Here is a 19,506-nt window from a genome sequence, read left to right as displayed (position 1 = left end):
AAGGAACACAAGGTCTGCAACCTTTTCAACAGTCCTGCTTCAGTATTAATATACAAGATCAAAAAACCTTTGCGACACAACATCATACATCTGCAAGTTTCCCCATCCAGGATTTTGATGATGATTCATACTTTACAAACGAATAATCGGTACTATGTCCACACCTCCAGTGTAGTCTTGAAGACCTCACCAGTTGATACTCTCAATAGGAGTGTAAAATAACCATTTCCTCTAGTGGTCTCCCTCCATCTTTCTCCCTGCTAGGGGTCTGCCTAGGTTGTGCATATTCTGCATGAGTTCTGTACTCCTAGGGATGGAGGCAGGCCGCATCTGTATTGCGCACCTCTTACTGAACTGCTTGAGTTGCTACTGCCACTACATGTTCTTTCTCTGCCTCAGCCTGACACTTCATGGGCTGCGTTGTTGTTCTTTTGCATTCTCTTATGAATTTGATATGCCCATACTCTGCCTTGCAGTCACAATTGCCAGCATAGTAACTTCTAGCTCCAAGCCTCAATGCAATCAGAATAGCCCTTTCCTACCTTCTTGACCCTTAAGCAGACCCGAAATAACTGTGCAAAGACCAACCCAAGTTCACAAAATCTGTTTTTTTTTAGGGCTATCAACTAAATGCACGAAGAAAAACTAATATGTATTCTGACTAAACTGATACCTTTGCATTTTCCCTAGTGAATGGTCCAAGCGACTTAGCCTGCCGCCGAACATTCTCTGTCCTGGGAAAGGCAACAGCCAAGCCACCACCTGTCAATACAGGACTGTTATAAGAGGGAGTTGGGGATGTCACGCTGCTGTGTTTGGTGTGTGTTTTTAAAAAAAAAAAAAAAAAAAAAAAAAAAGTAAAAGTGCCTAAAGCAATCTTCCAAGAACAACACAAATGGTTTATTACCGGCAGGCCAACTATTGAGCTATTGCCCCTGACTTGACCTTCTTGATCTTACACCCTATTTTACAACACCTTGGCCTTCTCTGTCATAGCTTTTCATTTTTCCATAATGCCTGTTGCTGTCGTAAGCTTGGCCACAAATGACTCCAACCTTAGTCACCCACTATGACATTCTCCTTTGATCATCCCTTACTAAATCCTGTGTCCACTACGATTGAGTCAGTTTTGAGTTTTAGTAAGTTTCTGGAAATGATGGCCTTCAAAATAGCATGACGCTTGTCTACAGGTACATGCCCATCAGTGACCAGGATCTGGTTAGGTGCTGTCGCAGTTGTCAGACTCTTGAAGCGCTACCAGAATGGTTGTCCCACTGTTTCTGGTTCCTCCCCATTGCTTTAAATATGAGTCTAGTGTAATCCACAAAGGGGGAACAATATAGTACATCCTACGTGCAGTCCTGGGTAGTTCACAAGAGACCACACAGTAAACCAACTAGCAAATCACCTTCCATTATGGATATCTAGCAGGTGGGTCGAGGTGTGTAATATCAAAACACCCAAGAGATCGTGGAGTTCAGCGATCTTGAGAGATGATCAGAGCCTAAGTGTCCATGCACAACAATTTGGTATAGTGTTCTTTACCTTTTGCACCATTAAAGAACCATAAAAGGATTTATTGGTGCATACTGTGAGAAGAGGCCTCTTTTTGACATGGTTAGCCCCCACTTTTTGTCTCGTGTATGATGTAGCCTAGAAATTGTAGTGCCCAGGGCCCCTGCTAACCAAGTTTCTTGGACCAGAGCTCTTTCCCTAAAACTGTTGATGCATTGGCACAGTTGAATACATCTTTAGCTACCACTTTAAGTCCTTAATCAAAGGTACTTGGGTACCTAGGGCATTGGGTATTAAGTGTAGGCCCTTGAGGGCAGCAGCACCTATTGTGCCACTCTCTAGGGCCACGTGTCCAGATGCACCCAGCACTGCAATTGCAGGCGGAGTGTCCTGGTGCAAACCTAAAACAGACTTGACATGGCTCACTGCTTGTGTGCCCTGTCCACCACACCCTGCATACACTATGGATAAGACACCCCTCTGGTAGGCCTTCCATATTATATATGAGGGCATTGTTGCAGGAGCAATATGCCCCCACTGTGTCCTTGCCAAACTGGGGCTTAGGGAGTGAACAGAGCAGCCATTTTAATACATGTGCTGGGTACTGGTCAACAAGAGTTTCCCAGCTACATGCCACAGCCCTGGCAGCGAGCTTCAAAGGGCTTACTGCCTTTGAAATGCACCCTCCTCTCCCCCCAGGCCTGTTAGCAGGAGATAGTCAATCCTTTTGCAAACCCCCACTTTTGGCTGGAGCAAAGGTGGGAAACTACATAAAGGGTAGGAGTGACCCCACGTGGCATGCACCATCCCGAAGGTGTTGCCTGCGAGGTGGACATTGACTATTTTCCTTCCATCCAAGATGGAGGAAAATGGAATCTGGGATAGAGAAGTGATCCTTCCCACAGGAAGTACCCACTGTAGTGGGTGTAGCCACCCAAAAGTAGGGGTCCCATTGGACAATACCAGGTTCCCTCTAAAATGCCCACTAAATTCAGTAGTTTGTGGGCACCACAAGACCAGGTAATCAGATTCAATGGACAGAAAGACCAGCACCATGAAGGTTCAAGCGAGAGAATTGTGGACCTGCTGCCCAAAAAGGCGTCGAACCCTGCCTGATGTACCCAGGACACGTTAATCACTGCTGAAGAACTGTTGGACAACTGGAAAAGCTCTAAAGAACCCTAGAGGGCCCCCAGGATTCGAAAATCACCCAAGAACTCCCTCCAGAGTAGAGGTACCACTCTGCAACAAGAAGAAACTAATGAACCAGTGAGGGTCACTTTACTGACAAGCTGCTAACTCCTGAACCGGAAGCTGCAGCTGGACCGGACGACACAAGGCCATCACGATGACAAACCCCACAAGTGTGTGAAGTGTGGTGGCATTGTGCCCTCTAGTGGTCAGAATGTACCAATACTCTGTGGTATTGGTCAACTAACATCCGACCCCAGGAAAACCAGCCTGCCCTTGGTTGAAAAAGGGCCAGTAGGAAGCCCCAGACGAAGGACTTCAGAAACAGCCTGGACCTGCCGCCAGAGTGCTCCTGTTGTCATACAAACTACCCTTGAATCGACTTGCCTCCAGCTCCAAAAGGCATCTTTGCGCACAGCGCTTGTCTCACCGATTCGCTCTGCACCTGGCCGCCCTGTGCCCTGCAAAGAACCTGCTGTGCCCTAAGGGCCCCTCACTCCTTGCGACCTCTGACACTCCAAGGGGAACCTAAGGAACCACCTCTAAACTTACCTGTGCAGTCCTTTTCCAAGTGGTTCCTTGCAGTGGCCCTGCACTAGCTCCAAAGACCTTTCACTACTGCTCCCGCTGGATCTTGGAGCTGCCCGAACTTCTCCAGCTGGTACAGTGTGCATACCGACTACCTCGACCAACCTGCAAAAGAACTTGGTAAACCAACTGTATGATTTTATGTATTTTTAAAGGTGATTTTTATTTTTTATTCTTATTGATTACTATGGTGCGTAATTACCCACAAAGACTATTTTTATTAAACTTCAGAAATTAAAATCTCAACTAGTACTTGACCAATTTTGATGATTTTGGTTTTAAAAATAACATAGAAATACAATTTTCTTTTATAATAAAATGGTCTGTTATTCCTTTAAGTCTGAGTATCATGATTGATACTGTGAGTACAGCAAATGTTTGCACTTCTCCATAATTGGCCTAACTGTTCACCTAATGCTCTAATTTTTAAGGTTCATTGGTCATCTAGTTTTTACCCCTGTAAACCAATGTGTGGTTGCCTGGATCCCCTGCACAGTGTGACTAGCCTTGCACACTACATAGAGGGCCAGCCTCCTACACATACCAATTGACAAGGAGACCCTCAGGAATAGCATTAGCCACTCTCTACTGTGAGCTGCTGTATCAAGGCACTGGTAGATTTGCAGCTTGTATCCCCCCTCAGCATGTGCAAAGAGTTCAGCCCCAACAAGCTGTGCTCAATAGATAGGATAATGGTGGCACCTGCACATTAATGTCCCACTGTCTGTTTGTGCTATTTAATAGAGTATCCAAGTGGTGCTGGGTCTTCCATGCATTATGATTTCATGGACAACTGTACTGTGCGTCTTTGAGAAACTTTTGAGATTTTGTGCCTTAACCAGTGCTGTTGCACCTGTGCATCCCATTGTGTTTCTGGAGCAGATTGCTTTCCTCACAAGTGTCTGTCACTGTTGGTGCGGTTCTCCGTTTTCTCCCCATGTAGGCCTTCTGGGATCCTCTCTGCGTGCCCACAGCAGGGACTTGTTCTGTGTAGCCACTGGAGTGATGAGTTACTCCTTACTTCAGCTGACATTTGCCTTCATGGATGGGAAGCCGCTCCTTAGTCTGCCCTTTCAAGTACCCAAGGGCACAGCTGCTCTCATTCCTGTAGCTTTCCCCTTTTATACTGATGTGAATCCAGTAGTTGAGCATGGTGCTGGCTCCATGAGGGTTCCTTACCTGGCTCTGTGGACTTCCAGTACTTTTAGGCACCAGGTGACCCCTTGCCAGCACTTTAGAAAGCCTGCGTGTGGCAATTGTTTGCAGTGTGTGGGGTTATTGGAGAGCTGCTGGGAAGAAATCCTCATGGCATGCTGGTTAGTTGCACCCTATCCACCCATCCCCTGCTATTTACCTGTTCACATAATGGGATCACGTCATGCACTTGCATATCTTAAAAGGCACGGTGTCTGCATGCAGCTGACCTCATGCCCGGCACTTCAAAGGCTAGTCTACCTGCTGCCGGATGCACCCATGCTCATTTTAAGCTTTAGTGCAGTTACTTGAACAACTTAATCTACACTACGTGGTTAAGCAGATTCTTGATAGAGGGCAAAGCCATAACTAATGAGGAGATGGTCACCATTTCCATTGAGTTGCCAGACTATTTTTTTTTTTTCTTTATATTGGTAATCTTTGATTTGCGAAAACATATTTTTGTGTGCATAGATAGCTTTCAATGACCTGTTATTTTCTACACAGGTTCTAAATCATTCATCCACAGTTCAACCTTGTGTTCTACAGGAGATTCTTCAGTCTAATTAGCAAGTTTATAGTGGATAATGCATTCCCCAACACTTTCACAAATGCAAAACCATGTTGTACTTCGTGGGGGTGTGTGTAAATCAAATCTCTTGATAATACACTTGCCTGAGAAATGTTATCTGGGATATTCATCAGTTCTAGTGAGTTTCATTCTAATCTCCTCTGCTAGAGATTATTATGCAATACCCTTCATCCCTTTGTTTACTGACCCTGGTACTTGGCTATGTCATTGAAGTGCTTTTTGGGCTAAGAGTAATGTAAACTGAACAAACCTTTTTATAACTTATGATTAGAAGTGAAGGCATTTATGCCCAGTAAACATGTCTGAGGCAACATTGGTATTGTGATTTGGTTGTGTCTGGTAAAGATCTGTAACTTACTAATATTCTATTCTAGCACAACTCCAAGCCATAGTTATGTAGCCTCCAGTTCCCCGCTCTTGAGGCAGGACGTTTGACATGTGGGTCAATTTTGAGTAGCATAGCTGGGGTTATTTTTGTTCCATGGACAAAAGCAGTAGAGCGGTGAGAATCTGGCACTACTAGATTCTTTACATGTGAGTGCGCTATCCAGTTGGGAATTTGAGAAGACTGTTTACCAGTTCTCTGGATTTTCAAAAGCTGCCTTCCTGTATCACTTATTGCAATGGGGCATCTAATGATTGTGTTGCCCCCTACTCTGCTGACAGCAAGAGCTCAAAGACTGAAGACTTTTTTTTTTTTTTTTTTTTTTCCTTTGGTGTTTTTTTGCATATCGCCCAGTATGTGGTGAACTGTCATGCACAGCATAATATTGTATAAACAGACCAGAGAAGGCAAAGCTGATATCCATACGTCTCCCATCACCTTCCAGCCCCCTCTTCTCAATTTTGAGAAGTCCATTTCCCCCCCAGTTGCTTAAAATCTGGCCTCTGCCCTATCTGCAGCTCAAACATGTGGCATCTAGCTACCCCAGCTGGTGATGAGCCTTTTCCATATTAATTTCATGTCTCACTAGTGCTAAATAGTATGCCTCCCTAACTTCAACCCGGAGGCCTCAATCTTCGTATGTGCATGTAAGTATATCCATTTTGATGCTAATACGTTTTTGCCCCATAATAAACCATGTAATATGGGTCTCTATTTCGTATTCAGCTCTGAAATCATCTTCTAAAACTGCATTGAAACAATTACATGTTTCTAGGGAGCACCAGCATTTTTTTAAATATCCGTATTTGCCATAGAAAGGGATAGGCACATCCAGAAATACTGAATTCCATAGACACCATCATTTATGCTGTTTAATTTATGCCATTTGCACTCGGTTACCAATATGCCTAGGTACCTGAACTCGCCTAGCTCGCAAGGTATTTCTGTTGAGGGCTCTTACACAGCTTAGCTAGGGGATATGAGTGACTTCTTTACTTTAAGCCTACCTTGTTCCAAAATTATCTAGTAACATCAGAAGTGATGGCATTGCCTCCATAGGTTTTTGTAAATGCAGCAGATTATCTGCATATAAGGAGGCTAACTGTCTTGGTTCCCTTACTTGAATCACACAGGTATCCATAAAGTCTAAACTGGCATGATAGTGGCTCTATGGCAGAAAGCAATGGTGAGAGTGGGTACCGTGTGTGTGTGTGTCTCCAATTCCATTCTACTGAAATTACCCCTATTTGCATAAACATTGGGTGGGGGGGCGGGGTATACATAGTAATTTAGTCATGCCTATGAATGAGGGGCCAAATATCATAGCCATCAATTCTGCAAATGGGTAATGCAATGAGTCTTTCAAAGCCTTTTTCTGTATTCAACAGCAAATCAATCACTCTGTTTGGTTTAGCTCCCAGCTTCAACAAATGTGTAAAATCTTTTTGGGTGCAAATCTCCTGCTGCAACGTAGGATTTTAGCTGTTAAAGTTAAAATGTATGTCAAAGCAACAATGACTGTTCAGGGAATATTGAACCTTGTGCAGATTTCGGTCCTTTTAGCAAACCTGCTAAATGTCTTCCCACTCAGTCCAGTACCTTCACTTTCTGGAAGCATGGTTAAAGGTAGTGCACTTTGGAACTGGAGCTCGGTGCATGATGGCTGAACAGGTCAGTTGCAGTAGGCATAGCAGATGGAAATTGTTTGGAGCAGTGCCATCTTGTAACCCTCTGTTTGTACTAGAAGACAGCTTGAACTGGGGATGCACTTCTGGTAATAGGTTAAGTTAACGGTACACCACAATACATCTACAGTGAACCTGTTGGTACAGCGCTTGATATGTTGGGTGACATGGGCGTTCCTGAAGGTGGAATAATATAATTATCCTGATCATTAGCTACATCACCTTGCTCGTTGAAATTAGAGGACGCTTGTTTTAATAGTAGGGCTGTAGTGTCACCCATTTCCTACTTGCCTCGGCAGTCTCTGCCCTACCGTCTTCAGTTCATTCTGGCTGAAAGTATTCATCCATATGATTTTACAAAGCACTTTAGATTTCCATGCATCACATGCCTACTTTTGCACAAAGCATAAACCTCTGAATAACTAGGCAGGAAGGGGAAGGTATAATGTGTAAAGGTTTAAAATGGCCATTCATTTTTTGCAGTGTTTGCTGTGTTGTATGTGGGGTAATTTTGTTTATGAATGGTGTGCCTCCCATCAAACCTTTTACCATAACCCGACCTGCTGCAGCGTGTCAAATTTAACATTTTGTTAATTTCAGCACTGCAGTTGTGAAACCTAATAAACTGCTTAAAATGTATGTTACTTGGGCAGGTATTCATTTCTTATGCATTAGCTACCTTCTCGCAACCTACTGGACTTTGCAAACAAATGTCTTGTTTTGGTGAATGGCGTACTTGCAAGCAGAGCAGTGTAAGGAAATGCCTCCTTGGCATGGTTACCCCTTACATTTTGCATTTGCTGATGCTAACTTTTGAAAGTGTGCTGGGACTCTGCTAGCCAGGCCCCATCCTTCTTTCCCTAACCTGTTCCTTTGTTTACACAATTGCCACAACCCTGGCACTCGGGTAAGTCCCTTGTAACTGGTACCCCTGGTACCAAGGGCCCTGATGCCAGGGAAGGTCTCTAAGGGCTGCAGCATGTCATATGCCACCCTGGGCACCCCTCACTCAGCACATGCACACTGCCTCACAGCTTGTGTGCTGGTGGGAGAAAGACTAAGTCAACATGGCACTCCCGTCCGAGTGCCATGCCAACATCACACTGCCTGTGGCATAGGTAGGTCACCCCCTCTAGCAGGCCTTACAGCCCTAAGGCAGGGTCTACTATACCACAGGTGAGGGCATATGTACATGAGCACTATGCCCATACAGTGTCTAAGCAAAACCTTAGACATTGTAAGTGCAGGGTAGCCATAAGAATATATGGTCTGGGAGTCCGTCAAAAACGAACTCCACAGCTCCATAATGGCTACACTGAAATCTGGGATGTTTGGTATCGAACTTCTCAGCACAATAAATGCACACTGATGCCAGTGTAGAATTTATTGTAACCTGCGCCCAGAGGGCATTGTAGAAATGCTCCTTGATTACCAACCTGACTTCTAGTGTGGGGCTGACCAGTTTCTGCCAGCCTGCCACAAGCAGGTGAGTTGCTGGCCACATGGGGAGAGTGCCTTTGTCCCCCTGGCCAGGAACAAAGCCTGTACTGGGTGGAGGTGCTTCACACCTCCCCCTGCAGGAACTAACACCTGGCGGTGAGCCTCAAAGGCTCACCCCTTTTGTTACAGCGCCACAGGGCATCCCAGTTTGGGAGGATTCCCCCAATAGGATTAGGGATGTGCCACCCCCCCTCCCCTCAGAGAGGCACAAAGAGGGTGTAGACACACTCCAGGACAGTAGCCCTCCCAGACCTAAACACACCCCTAAATTTAGTATTCGGGGGCACACAAGAACCCAGGAAATCAGATTCCTGCAACCTGAACTAAGGACTGCTGACCTACAAGCCTGCAGAGTCGACTGACTACGACAACTGCTTAGGCCCCAGCCCTACCGGCCTGTCTGCTGAGTTGAAAACCTGCAACCAGCTACGCATCCAACAGGGACCAGCGACCTCTGAAGCCTCAGAGGACTGCCCTGCCCCTCTGGACCATGAAACTCCCATTCGCAGCGGCTCTGCTCAAAAACCTGCAACAAACTTGCAACTTTTCTTCAACTTTAAAGACTTCACTCTTCCCGCCGGAAGCGTGAGACTTCACACTCTGCACCAGACGCCCCGGCTCTAGAGCCAGAGAACCAACACCACAGGGAGGACACACTGGCGACTGCGACCCCGTGAGTAGCCCGAGACGACCCCCCTGGACCACCACAGCGACACCTGCAGAGAAGTCAGAGGCTCCCCCTCACCGCAACTGCTTGTAACAAGGGACAAGACTGTACCTGCAGCCCCCAGGACCAGACGGAACCGAACTTCAGTGCAGGAGTGTCCCCCAGGCGACCCTCTGCCTAGCCTAAGTGGTGGCTGGCCTGAGAAGCCCCTGCCTGCACCTCTCGAGTGACCCCCGGGTCCATTATTTCAATACAAAACCAGATGCCTGCTTTGCACACTGCACCGGCTGCCCCTGTGCCGTTGAGGGTGTTTTGTGTGCCTACTTGTCCCCCCCCCCCCCCCCTCCCCCTCCCAAGGCCCCCACCCCCTCCCAAGGCCCCCACCCACCCAGTGCTCTACCAAAAAAAAAACCCTGGTCTGCCCCTGAGGACGTGGGTACTTACCTGCTGGCAGACTGGAACCGGAGCACCCCTTCTCCATAGGCGCCTATCTGTGCCCAGGAACAGACTTGTAAGTTTCTTACTTACCTCACAATCGAATCTATCCTTACTGCCCCCAGGAACTGTTGATTTTGCTCAGTCTACTTTTAAAATAGCTTATTGCTATTTTAACAGACTGTATATGATATTGCTTTAATTCAAAGTTCCTAACTTACCTGTGTGGAGTACCTTGCATTTTATGTATTGACTTCAAATCTTGAACTTGTGGTTTTAAAAATAAATTAAAGGATATTTTTCTATATAAAAACCTATTGGCCTGGAGTAAGGTTTTTTTTTTTTTTGTGTTCCTTATTTATTGCCTGTGTGTACAGCAAATGCTTAACACTACCCTCTAAGCCTACTGCTCGACCACACTACCACAAAATAAAGCATTAGAATTATCTAATTTTGCCACTATCTTACCTCTAAGGGGAACCCTTGGACTCTGCACAGTATCTCTTACTTTGAGATAGTATATACAGAGCCAACTTCCTACAAGCAGCTTGAGATGACAAACCATTTTCCTTATGTGTTATCTGTATTCTATGTAATTGAAATGCTGATTGATTGTCCTTGCCCTTTTTTTAGGCTGCCAACGAATCTTGTTATCAGAATGATGATTTGGTACTGAAAGCCTTGGTTGAGATTGCAGATACAGTTCCTAAATACTTGCGCCCACACCTGGAGCCCACATTGCAGTTGAGTCTGAAGGTAAACCTGCTCAGAATGTGTCAATGTTTTTTCCTTTAATTGTTTGTACAGAAGTATCCGAGCTGGCAGTGTTTTCACTTCTCAAATTTACTCTGATTGCAGCTGTGTGCCGATACTAACCTGAGTAATATGCAGCGACAACTGGCACTTGAAGTGATAGTGACACTTTCTGAGACTGCTGCGGCCATGTTGAGGAAGCATACAAGTATTCTTTCACAAACTAGTAAGTGTACTGCACTTTTTATTCTGGACTGTTCTTTTACAGCCGATCTACTGGAGTTTTGACTTGACAATGGAATTTTGTAACTGATAAAAGCTCTGACCGCAAGCTGGCTCGGCTTTCGTTTAGTGTTTGCATGAAGATTGTATCCACACACTGAACTACAATTATAAGAAAGTATACCCTGTTAAGATTCTATATTTTTTCATGTTAAATGTCTGGCATTCCTTTATTCCTCACCAAGTCATAACCGTAGATAAATACTGCCTATTGTGGCAAATAACACCCATACATTTTGTTGCCATTTAATCAAATCGTTCACGCTTCGGTAGCCATGTTGGGGAACATATGCCTTGTTTAATTATTCAGTGCAGCCCACAGTAGGAGCAACTGAAGTAAACACTTCATGAAAGTTTTTTTTTTTTTTATTTTTTTTTTAAGAATTAGTGAAGAATGATTAGATTTCATGTTCTGTCATTTATAGCTCATTATTTTTCCAGTTTCAACATATTCATGGAAGAAAAGCACATGTTTTCTGTGGAATTAGAGAAGGGATGGTGGATTATTCTGAACCGCTTAGGTGACATATGCAAATGAGACAGGAAGTTAAGCTGAAGAGTGAGAGATGGTGATTGAACACATTTATCCAAAGAGCTGTTGGGATTGAGTCAAACTTAAGACACTAGTCACAGAAGACTATATACCTTTAATTATTTTTAATATCAAACCAGAGTTTCAAGAGCACACTGAAAGGCGAGAAATTAATTTGAACTGAAAATTTAGATCATAGTTGAGGCAAATGTCTTGTAATAGGAGAGCTGATTTAGATGTCTAGTAATTTAGGAAATTCTAACATGTTATCTCTGCATGTTGAGTTTATAGGGTACTGGAATTTGTCTATAACCGTATAGGTAAACTTTAAATTATATATAGATATCTATATATCTCTATCTTCATCTTCGGTGGCATGTGTAGCTGCAGATATACATGCTGTGCATTATCCTGCCTTCTAGTGTTGGGCTCGGAGTGTTAAAAGTTGTTTTTCGTCGAAGTCTTTTTGAGTCAAGAGACTGAGTGAGTCCTCCTTTTTGGCTCCATTGCGCATGGGCGTCGACTCGCTTAGATTGTTTTCTTTCCGCCATCTGGTTCGGACGTGTTTCTCTTCGCTCCGTATTTCGAATCGGGAAGTTAGCTAATGATGGTATTATCGTTCGGTACCGGGTTAGTGTATTGGCACTGAAATCAAGAGTTCTCCAGTGGCCCTTCGGGGCTTCCGTTCTTCACCGAGGCCTGGTCGGCCCGACCCCACCCGTCGTCCCAGACTAATGGACCGGACCCCCTTCCGCTTCTGTCCTAAGTGTCATTCGAAGTATCCTTATACAGACCAACACCGGGTCTGTAATCTGTGTTTATCACCTGAACACAGGGAGGATACTTGCGAGGCTTGTCGAGCGTTTCGATCGAAGAAGACCCCAAGAGATCGACGAGCAAGAAGACTGCAGATGGTGTCGACACCAAAAGAGCAATTTGACGTCTGAGAGGAGGAAAGCATTTCCATCCAGGGGACGGACTCGGACTAATCTGAAAGTGACCGAACCTAGACGGTGCAGCGACCTGAGTAAACCTGCCCCGTCCAAAACTCACACAGACATTTAAGGCCATGGGGACACCACTGCCAACAGGCCATGGCTTAACCCACCGAAAAGAAGGTGACCAAACATTGGCATCGAAAAAGGCCAGAGAGTTGCCGAAGACTTCCGACTTGGTCGAGATTCCGGCACCGAACGATCTCGACACAGAGTGCGACTCACCCAAAGTGAGAGAAATATCTTCGGAACCGAAAAAGACTATATCTGAAACCTTGGTACTGAAAAAAGCGGCTGAGGAGCCAAAAAGAAGCTCTTATACAGAAGAGCAAGGACTTTCCAGCCAAATGAAGAAAAGACCTAGATTTGAGCAGGAATTAAGTATGGAAGAACCGGACCATGCACAAGGGAGGCTACATATCCAGAAAGACTTAAAAAATACAAACTTTACCTCCAATCAAATCTAAAAGGAACCTTGCATTTCAGGAGACAGAAATGCAGCCGAAGGCAAAGGTGGTTAGAGACAAATCCCCACCACCAAGGGTATCACCACAACCGTCCCGTCCCCACTCACCAACTGTCACCAGTGGGAATACCTCCAATGCAGTCACCCACACATACTGGGATGACAGGATGATGCTGATGCATGGGACTTATATGATGCACCAGTATCGGATAACCGTCCGGATTGTTATCAAACAAAGCAGTCACCTCCAGAAGACAGTACTGCATATACGCAGGTACTATCAAGGGCAGCTACGTTTCACAACGTAGAAATGCACACAGAGCCAGTGGAGGTTGATTTCCTGTTTAACACCTTGGCATCCACCCACGCTTCCTATCAGTCTGCTAGTGCTCCCAGGCATGCTCAAACACGCGAAACAGGTCTTCCAGGAGCCGGTTAAGGGAAGGGCTGTCACGCCTAGGGTTGAGGAGTACAAACCTCCCCCAGCAGATCCTGTGTTCATAACACAACAACTTACACTGGACTAAGTGGTTGTAGGAGCGGCAAGAAAGAGCATACACTCAATCGTCAGACGCTCCACCGCCTGACAAAGAAAGCAGAAAGTTTGACACAGCGGGGCAAACGAGTGGCAGCACAAGCAGCCAATCAATGGTTGATTGCAAATTTGCAAGCCCTACTTGCTCGCTACGACAGGGCACACTGGGACGAGATGCAACACATCATACAGCACTTGCCCAAGGAACACCAGAAATGTGCTTAACGGGTTGTGGAATAAGTACAGGCCATATCTAACAACCAGATAAGGTCCGCACTAGACTCTGCAGACACGGCAGCAAGAACAGTCAACACGGCGGTAACCATTCACAGGCATGCTTGGTTAAGAAGTTCTGGATTCAAGCCAGAGATCCAACAAGCGGTGTTGAACATGCCATTTAATCAGGAACCGTTTTTTGGGCTGGAAGTTGACACAGCAATTGAGAAGTTAAAAAAGAAAAAGACACAGCCAAAGCCATGGGCGCGCTCTATTCCCCAAACGTCAGAGGCACCTTTTTAGGAAACCACAATTCAGAGGAGGTTTTTGGCACCAAACATCAGAGCCTTCCCCCTCTCAAACCAGACCCGCCTATCAGGCACAATATCAAAGGGGAGGGTTTTGTGGTTCCTATAGAAGACAGTTCCCAAGAGGAAGGGGAAAGTTCCAAGCAACCAAGCCAGACCAAACAGTGACTTCAATGTCACAAAACCCCAACACAAAATTGTCACCAGTGGGGGGGGGGGTTTAACCACATATTATCAAAACTGGGCACATATTACCACAGACACATGGGTCCTATCAATTATCCAACATGGTTATTGCATAGAATTCACAAAATTCCCACCAGATGTGCCACCAAGAACACACTATCTGTCCAAACAACACTTAGACCTATTACAAATAGAGGTCCAAGCACTACTACAAAAACAAGCAATAGAGCTCGTACCCAATCCTCAGAAAGGAACAGGCGTCTACTCACTATATTTTCCTAATTCCAAAAAAAGACAAAACGTTAAGACCTATCTTACATGTCAGAACACTGATTCTCCATCAAATTGGACCACTTCCACATGGTAACACTTAAAGACGTGGTTCCATTACTAAAAAAGAGGAATACATGACCACATTGGATCTCAAGGATGTGTATTTCCACATACCCATCCATCCTTCTCACAGGAAATACTTAAGGTTTGTAATGCACGGCGTACACTATCAATTCAAAGTGCTACCGTTCGGGATAACAGTGGACCCAAGGGTATTCACAAAATGCCTAGCAGTAGTAGCCGCTCACATAAAGAGACAGCACATATTCCCATATTTAGACTGGCTAATAAAAACCAACACTCAACAACCGTGTCTTCTTCACACGCAATACGTCATAGAAACTCTACACAAACTAGATTTCTCTATAAATTACCAGAAATCGCATCTGCAACCATCCCAAATACAATACTTGGGAGCAACACTCAAAGGGCAATTGCCACTCCAAGACCACAAAGGGTCCAAGCGTTCCAACATGTAACATCGAGCATACAATCAAACCAACACTACCCAGTAAGGTTTGTAATGAAACTTCTATGCATGATGTCTTCATGCATAGCCATTGTCCCAAACGCAAGATTACACATGCGACCCTTAGAACAGTGCCTAGCAAGACAATGGACACAAGCACAGGGTCAACTTCAAGATATAGTGTTGCTAGACCGCCAAACACACTTCTCGCTACAATGGTGGAAACCTACAAATTTAAACAAAGGGCGGCCATTCCAAGACCCAGCGCCTCAAGCTGTTATCACAACTGATGCTTCCATGATGGGGTGGGGAGCACACCTCAAGCACAGCATACAGGGTCCATGGGACAATCAGCAAAAACAACTTCACATAAATTATTTGGAACTGCTAGCAGTCTTTCTAGCATTAAGCATTTCAACCACTGGTAGCCCACAAACACATCCTTGTCAAAACAGACAACATGACAAAACTTTTATCACAACGAGGGTGGGGAGGGGAACACACACTCGTCACAGCTGTGTCTCTTAGCACAAAAGATTTGGCATTGGTCAATTCACATTTGCCTGAAGGAAGTAGGCTCTGTATATACTATCTCTGTGTATGTATATATATCTGTGTATGTATATATGTAAGGAAATGCTTCTTTGGCATGGTTACCCCCTGACCTTTTGCCTTTGCTGAGGCCAAGTTATGATTACGCAAAGAGGTTCATGCTCTGTTACAGAAAAAGGCGATAGAAAAGGTTCCAGTCGCACAAAGAGGAAAGGTGGTGTACTCACGCTATTTTCTAGTAGCAAAGAAGGGTCGGGAAGGAGTTTTCAGACAAATTCTAGACTTGAGGCTGCTGAACAAATACATAAGGAAACAAAAGTTCAGGATGCTGGCTCTTCACCAGATTTTCCCTCAACTGCATCGTGGAGACTGGATGTGCTCCATAGATCTGCAAGATGCGTATTTTCATATCCCGATCATTCCCAAGCATCGGAAATTCCTATGATTTGTGATAGCCTCCTAACACTATCAGTTCAAGGTGCTTCCTGTCGGCCTAAAATCTGGCCCTCGCGCATTCTCTAAGTGTGTAGCAACGGTAGCGGCGCATTTAAGGAAGCAGAAAATCTTCATTTATCCATACCTAGACGACTGGCTACTGAAAGCCTCCTCTCGGGAACAGGCAAAAGACCATCTGGACATTGTACTCAGTGTCTTCCGATCCCTAGGTCTGCAGGTCAACTTCCAAAAGTCCACCCTCATCCCAACACGAACCCTCTATTACCTGGGAGCGATACTGAATACAGAGCTGGAAAGAGTGTATCCTTCGGAGGAATGACTGTTATCAATAAGGAGGAAGTGTCAAGACTTTCTGGGTTCTCCCGCGCCTACGGCCCGTCAGGTGACATCTCTGTTGGGCTCCATGGCCTCTTGCACTTTCATTGTCCCGAACGCCAGATTGCATATGAGACCTCTTCAAGAGGCTCTGGAGGAAAACTGGAATCAACACACAGGCCACTGGGAAGACAAAATGCTGCTTCCAGTAGGCGTGCGGCAATCGTTACAATGGTGGATGCGCAGACATCACCTGTCAGTAGGAGTTCCTTTTCATCAGCCACTCCCGTCCGACACTCTGGTAACGGATGCATCGCTTCAGGGCTGGGGAGCTCATCTGGGTTCCCTCAAAGCTCAGGGCTTGTGGTCCAAGAAAGAGGTCGTACCATATCAACCTGCTGGAGCTCAGAGCGGTTCATCTGGCTCTCAAATCATTTGCTCCATCGATTCAGTGAAAGTCTCTCCTGGTGCAGACAGACAATACGACGACAATGTATTATCTGAACAAGCAAGGAGGGACGAGATCCCGACCCCTCTCTCGGGAATCTCGAGCCATTTGGCATTGGCTCATAGCGAGGGGAATGTGTCTTACAGCGAGTCACCTCCCAGGGCACCAAAACGTGGAGGTGGACTTCCTAAGCAGAACCCTTGGACGCTCACAATTGGGTTCTTCACGACGACGTCGAAGACATCTTCGTTCGTTCAATGGAGTCAGCCTCAGATCTGTTTGCAGACGAGGTAAACCAAAAATGCCCAGACTTCGCGTCCAGGTTCTACCGTCCGGGGTCTCTAGGGAATGCCCTGTTGATCGACTGGTCAGGGATATTTCTCTACGCCTTTCCACCGATTTCCCCCTCATACCAGCAGTGATAAACACACTCTACAGACCCAACACCAGAATGATTCTCATTGCCCCGCAATGGCCTCGTCAGTTCTGGTACACGGATCTCCTCAACCTATCGGAACAACTGCACAAGAGGCTGCCATGCAGACCGGATCTCCTTTGCAGGCTGGGAGGCAAGATTCTTCACCCCAACCTTCCCTCTCTGAGCTTGACAGCATGGCTCCTGAATTCCTGCAGTATGGGCATCTAGGGCTCTCGCAGGAATGCATGAACATCTTAAAGGAGTCTAGAAGGCCTTCCACGCGGCGCTCTTACGCATTCAAGTGGAAGAGATTCTACATATGGTGTCGTCAGCAGGGTCAGAATCCTGTTCTGGCTCAGAAGGAGGTCATATTGTCTTACCTGCTCAATCTGGCGAAATTGGGTCTGCAAGTGTCATCTATTAAGGTACATTTATCTGCCATTACAGCGTATCGTAAGTCACCTTCTCAGGAATCCTTCTTACAATGACAGTAGTCAAGGATTTCGAAGGTTTGAAGGTTTTTCCACCCATTTGAAAACCCTCACCTCCATGGGAACTTAACATAGTATTATCTAGACTCATGGGCCCTCCTTTTGAGCCTATCCACAAAGCTTCTTAACAACACCTTACGTGGAAGACAGCTTTTCTCGTAGCCATTACTTCGGCGAGGAGGGTCAGTGAGATTCAAGCTTTGTTTTCCAAGGAACCGTGTACGGTTTTCCATGAAAGTAGTCGTTCTAAACTCCTCCATCATTCTTACCAAAGGTGATGTCGGATTTCCACATCAACCAGACTATATCACTACCAACTTTTTTCCCCAGCGGAGAAAGCATTGCACTCCCTGGATTTGAAAAGTGCTAAAATTCTACCTGGATAAGACCAAATTGATTAGATCATCTCACCACCTGTTCGTAAATTACAGACATATGAGAACAGGCGATGTAGCCTCAAAAAGAACAATATCTAGATGGATAGTTTCATGTATTGTTACTGCATATCAATTGGCTAACATTTTATTGGCTAGGCCTAAGGCTCATTCGACAAGAGGAAAAGCGGCTACTGCTGCCCTCCTTAATAATGTTCCAATCTCTGAAATATGTAAGGCTGCTACATGGAAATCTGTACATAATTTACTAGGCATTACTGTTTGGACTCAGATGCCAGAGTGGACGCCTGAGTTGGGCAGGCGTCTCTGAGAAATTTGTTTGCATAGTGTGTCTTTTTCCTGCACTTCTTTTACAGTCCGCAGAGATAAGGGATGGGCTTGCTAATCTAGTCAATATTTATGACTATTGAGGAGGATCCCCTGGAAGAGAAGGATAAGTTACTTACCTGTAAATCCTAATTATCTTCCAGGGGTATCCTCATCAGTCATAAACAACCCACCATACTCCCCGGACGTAAGTCTCCTAGAAGTGCAGGACGGTCCATCTATCTAATATGTAGGATGTGTTGTCACCGTAAAAAAGTACTGACCTAACTGTGAACCAACTGTCACCTCTCCTTCACCCCTGAGGCATGGTGGGATACAGGAGGTGCTCAGGGTCTTAAAGGCACAGTGCCAAATTTTGTGGTTCTGCTGTATTAACCTGCATGCAGCCTATTAGCTAATAATGCTGTATGGTTTTCAATGTAGATTTTCTCTTTTTTTTCACAGATGTTGCTAGTGATTCTTTTCCTGGGCCCAGCTATGGTGCTTTGGATTTTTTTTTTCTTTTTTTTTTTTTTTCTTGCACTTTTATAAGTGTTTAAAAAAATATATATATAACTCCATAGAAATACAGCATTTTAGCCTGTTTATCAGTATAGTCTGCATTGCTGTTATGCACATGTATGCATGAATTTGGTATGGAAATTGTCTACTAAAAAACAATATATTTTTCTTGTATATTTCATACTTATACATGTGTGTATTTTATATATGCTCCGGGGTCCCCGCACGGGGGCGGGAATATTCAATGTTTATGACTTTGATGAGAATACCCCTGGAAGAGAACTAGGATTTACATGTAAGTAACTTATCCATACTCACTATACTTCCTAATTCCCAAAAAAGATGGCACCCTCAGGCCCCTATTAGACCTCGGGCCCCTCAATCTATACATCTTGTCAGAGCACTTTCACATGGTAACTCTGCAAGATGTTATTCCACTACTGCAAAAACAAGATTTTATGACTGCTCCAGACTTCAGATGTGTATTTCCACATACTCATCCACCCAGCTCACAGAAAATACCTAAGGTTTATCGTAGCAGGAAAATACTACTAGTTCAAAGTGTTGCCACTTGGCATAGCAGCTCCAAGGGTGTTCAGTGTCTAGCAGTGGTAGCGACATACTTAAGACAACACATCCGTGTCTTTCCATATCTAGACGATTGGCTACTAAAATCAAGCAATCTCACACAATGCCAAAAACATACTCGTTATGTGATAGAAACTCTGGACACTAGGGTTTTCTATAAACTACCAAAAGTCAAACCTTCAACCAGC

General features: G+C 45.0%; 1 protein-coding gene across 1 annotated transcript in view; it reads left to right on the top strand.

Annotated features, from left to right (window-relative positions):
• IPO5 (importin 5) overlaps window positions 1-19,506 on the top strand; it is a 531,657-nt gene that overhangs the window by 126,606 nt on the left and 385,545 nt on the right. The window contains exons 7-8 of the mRNA XM_069205185.1: window positions 10,386-10,508; window positions 10,611-10,731. Coding sequence (XP_069061286.1) covers window positions 10,386-10,508; window positions 10,611-10,731 — 244 coding nt within the window. The remainder of the gene's footprint in view (window positions 1-10,385; window positions 10,509-10,610; window positions 10,732-19,506) is intronic.

Source organism: Pleurodeles waltl, chromosome 8, assembly GCF_031143425.1.
Source record: "Pleurodeles waltl isolate 20211129_DDA chromosome 8, aPleWal1.hap1.20221129, whole genome shotgun sequence".
NCBI lineage: Eukaryota > Metazoa > Chordata > Amphibia > Caudata > Salamandridae > Pleurodeles > Pleurodeles waltl.
This window is presented reverse-complemented; position numbering and strand designations above follow the sequence as displayed.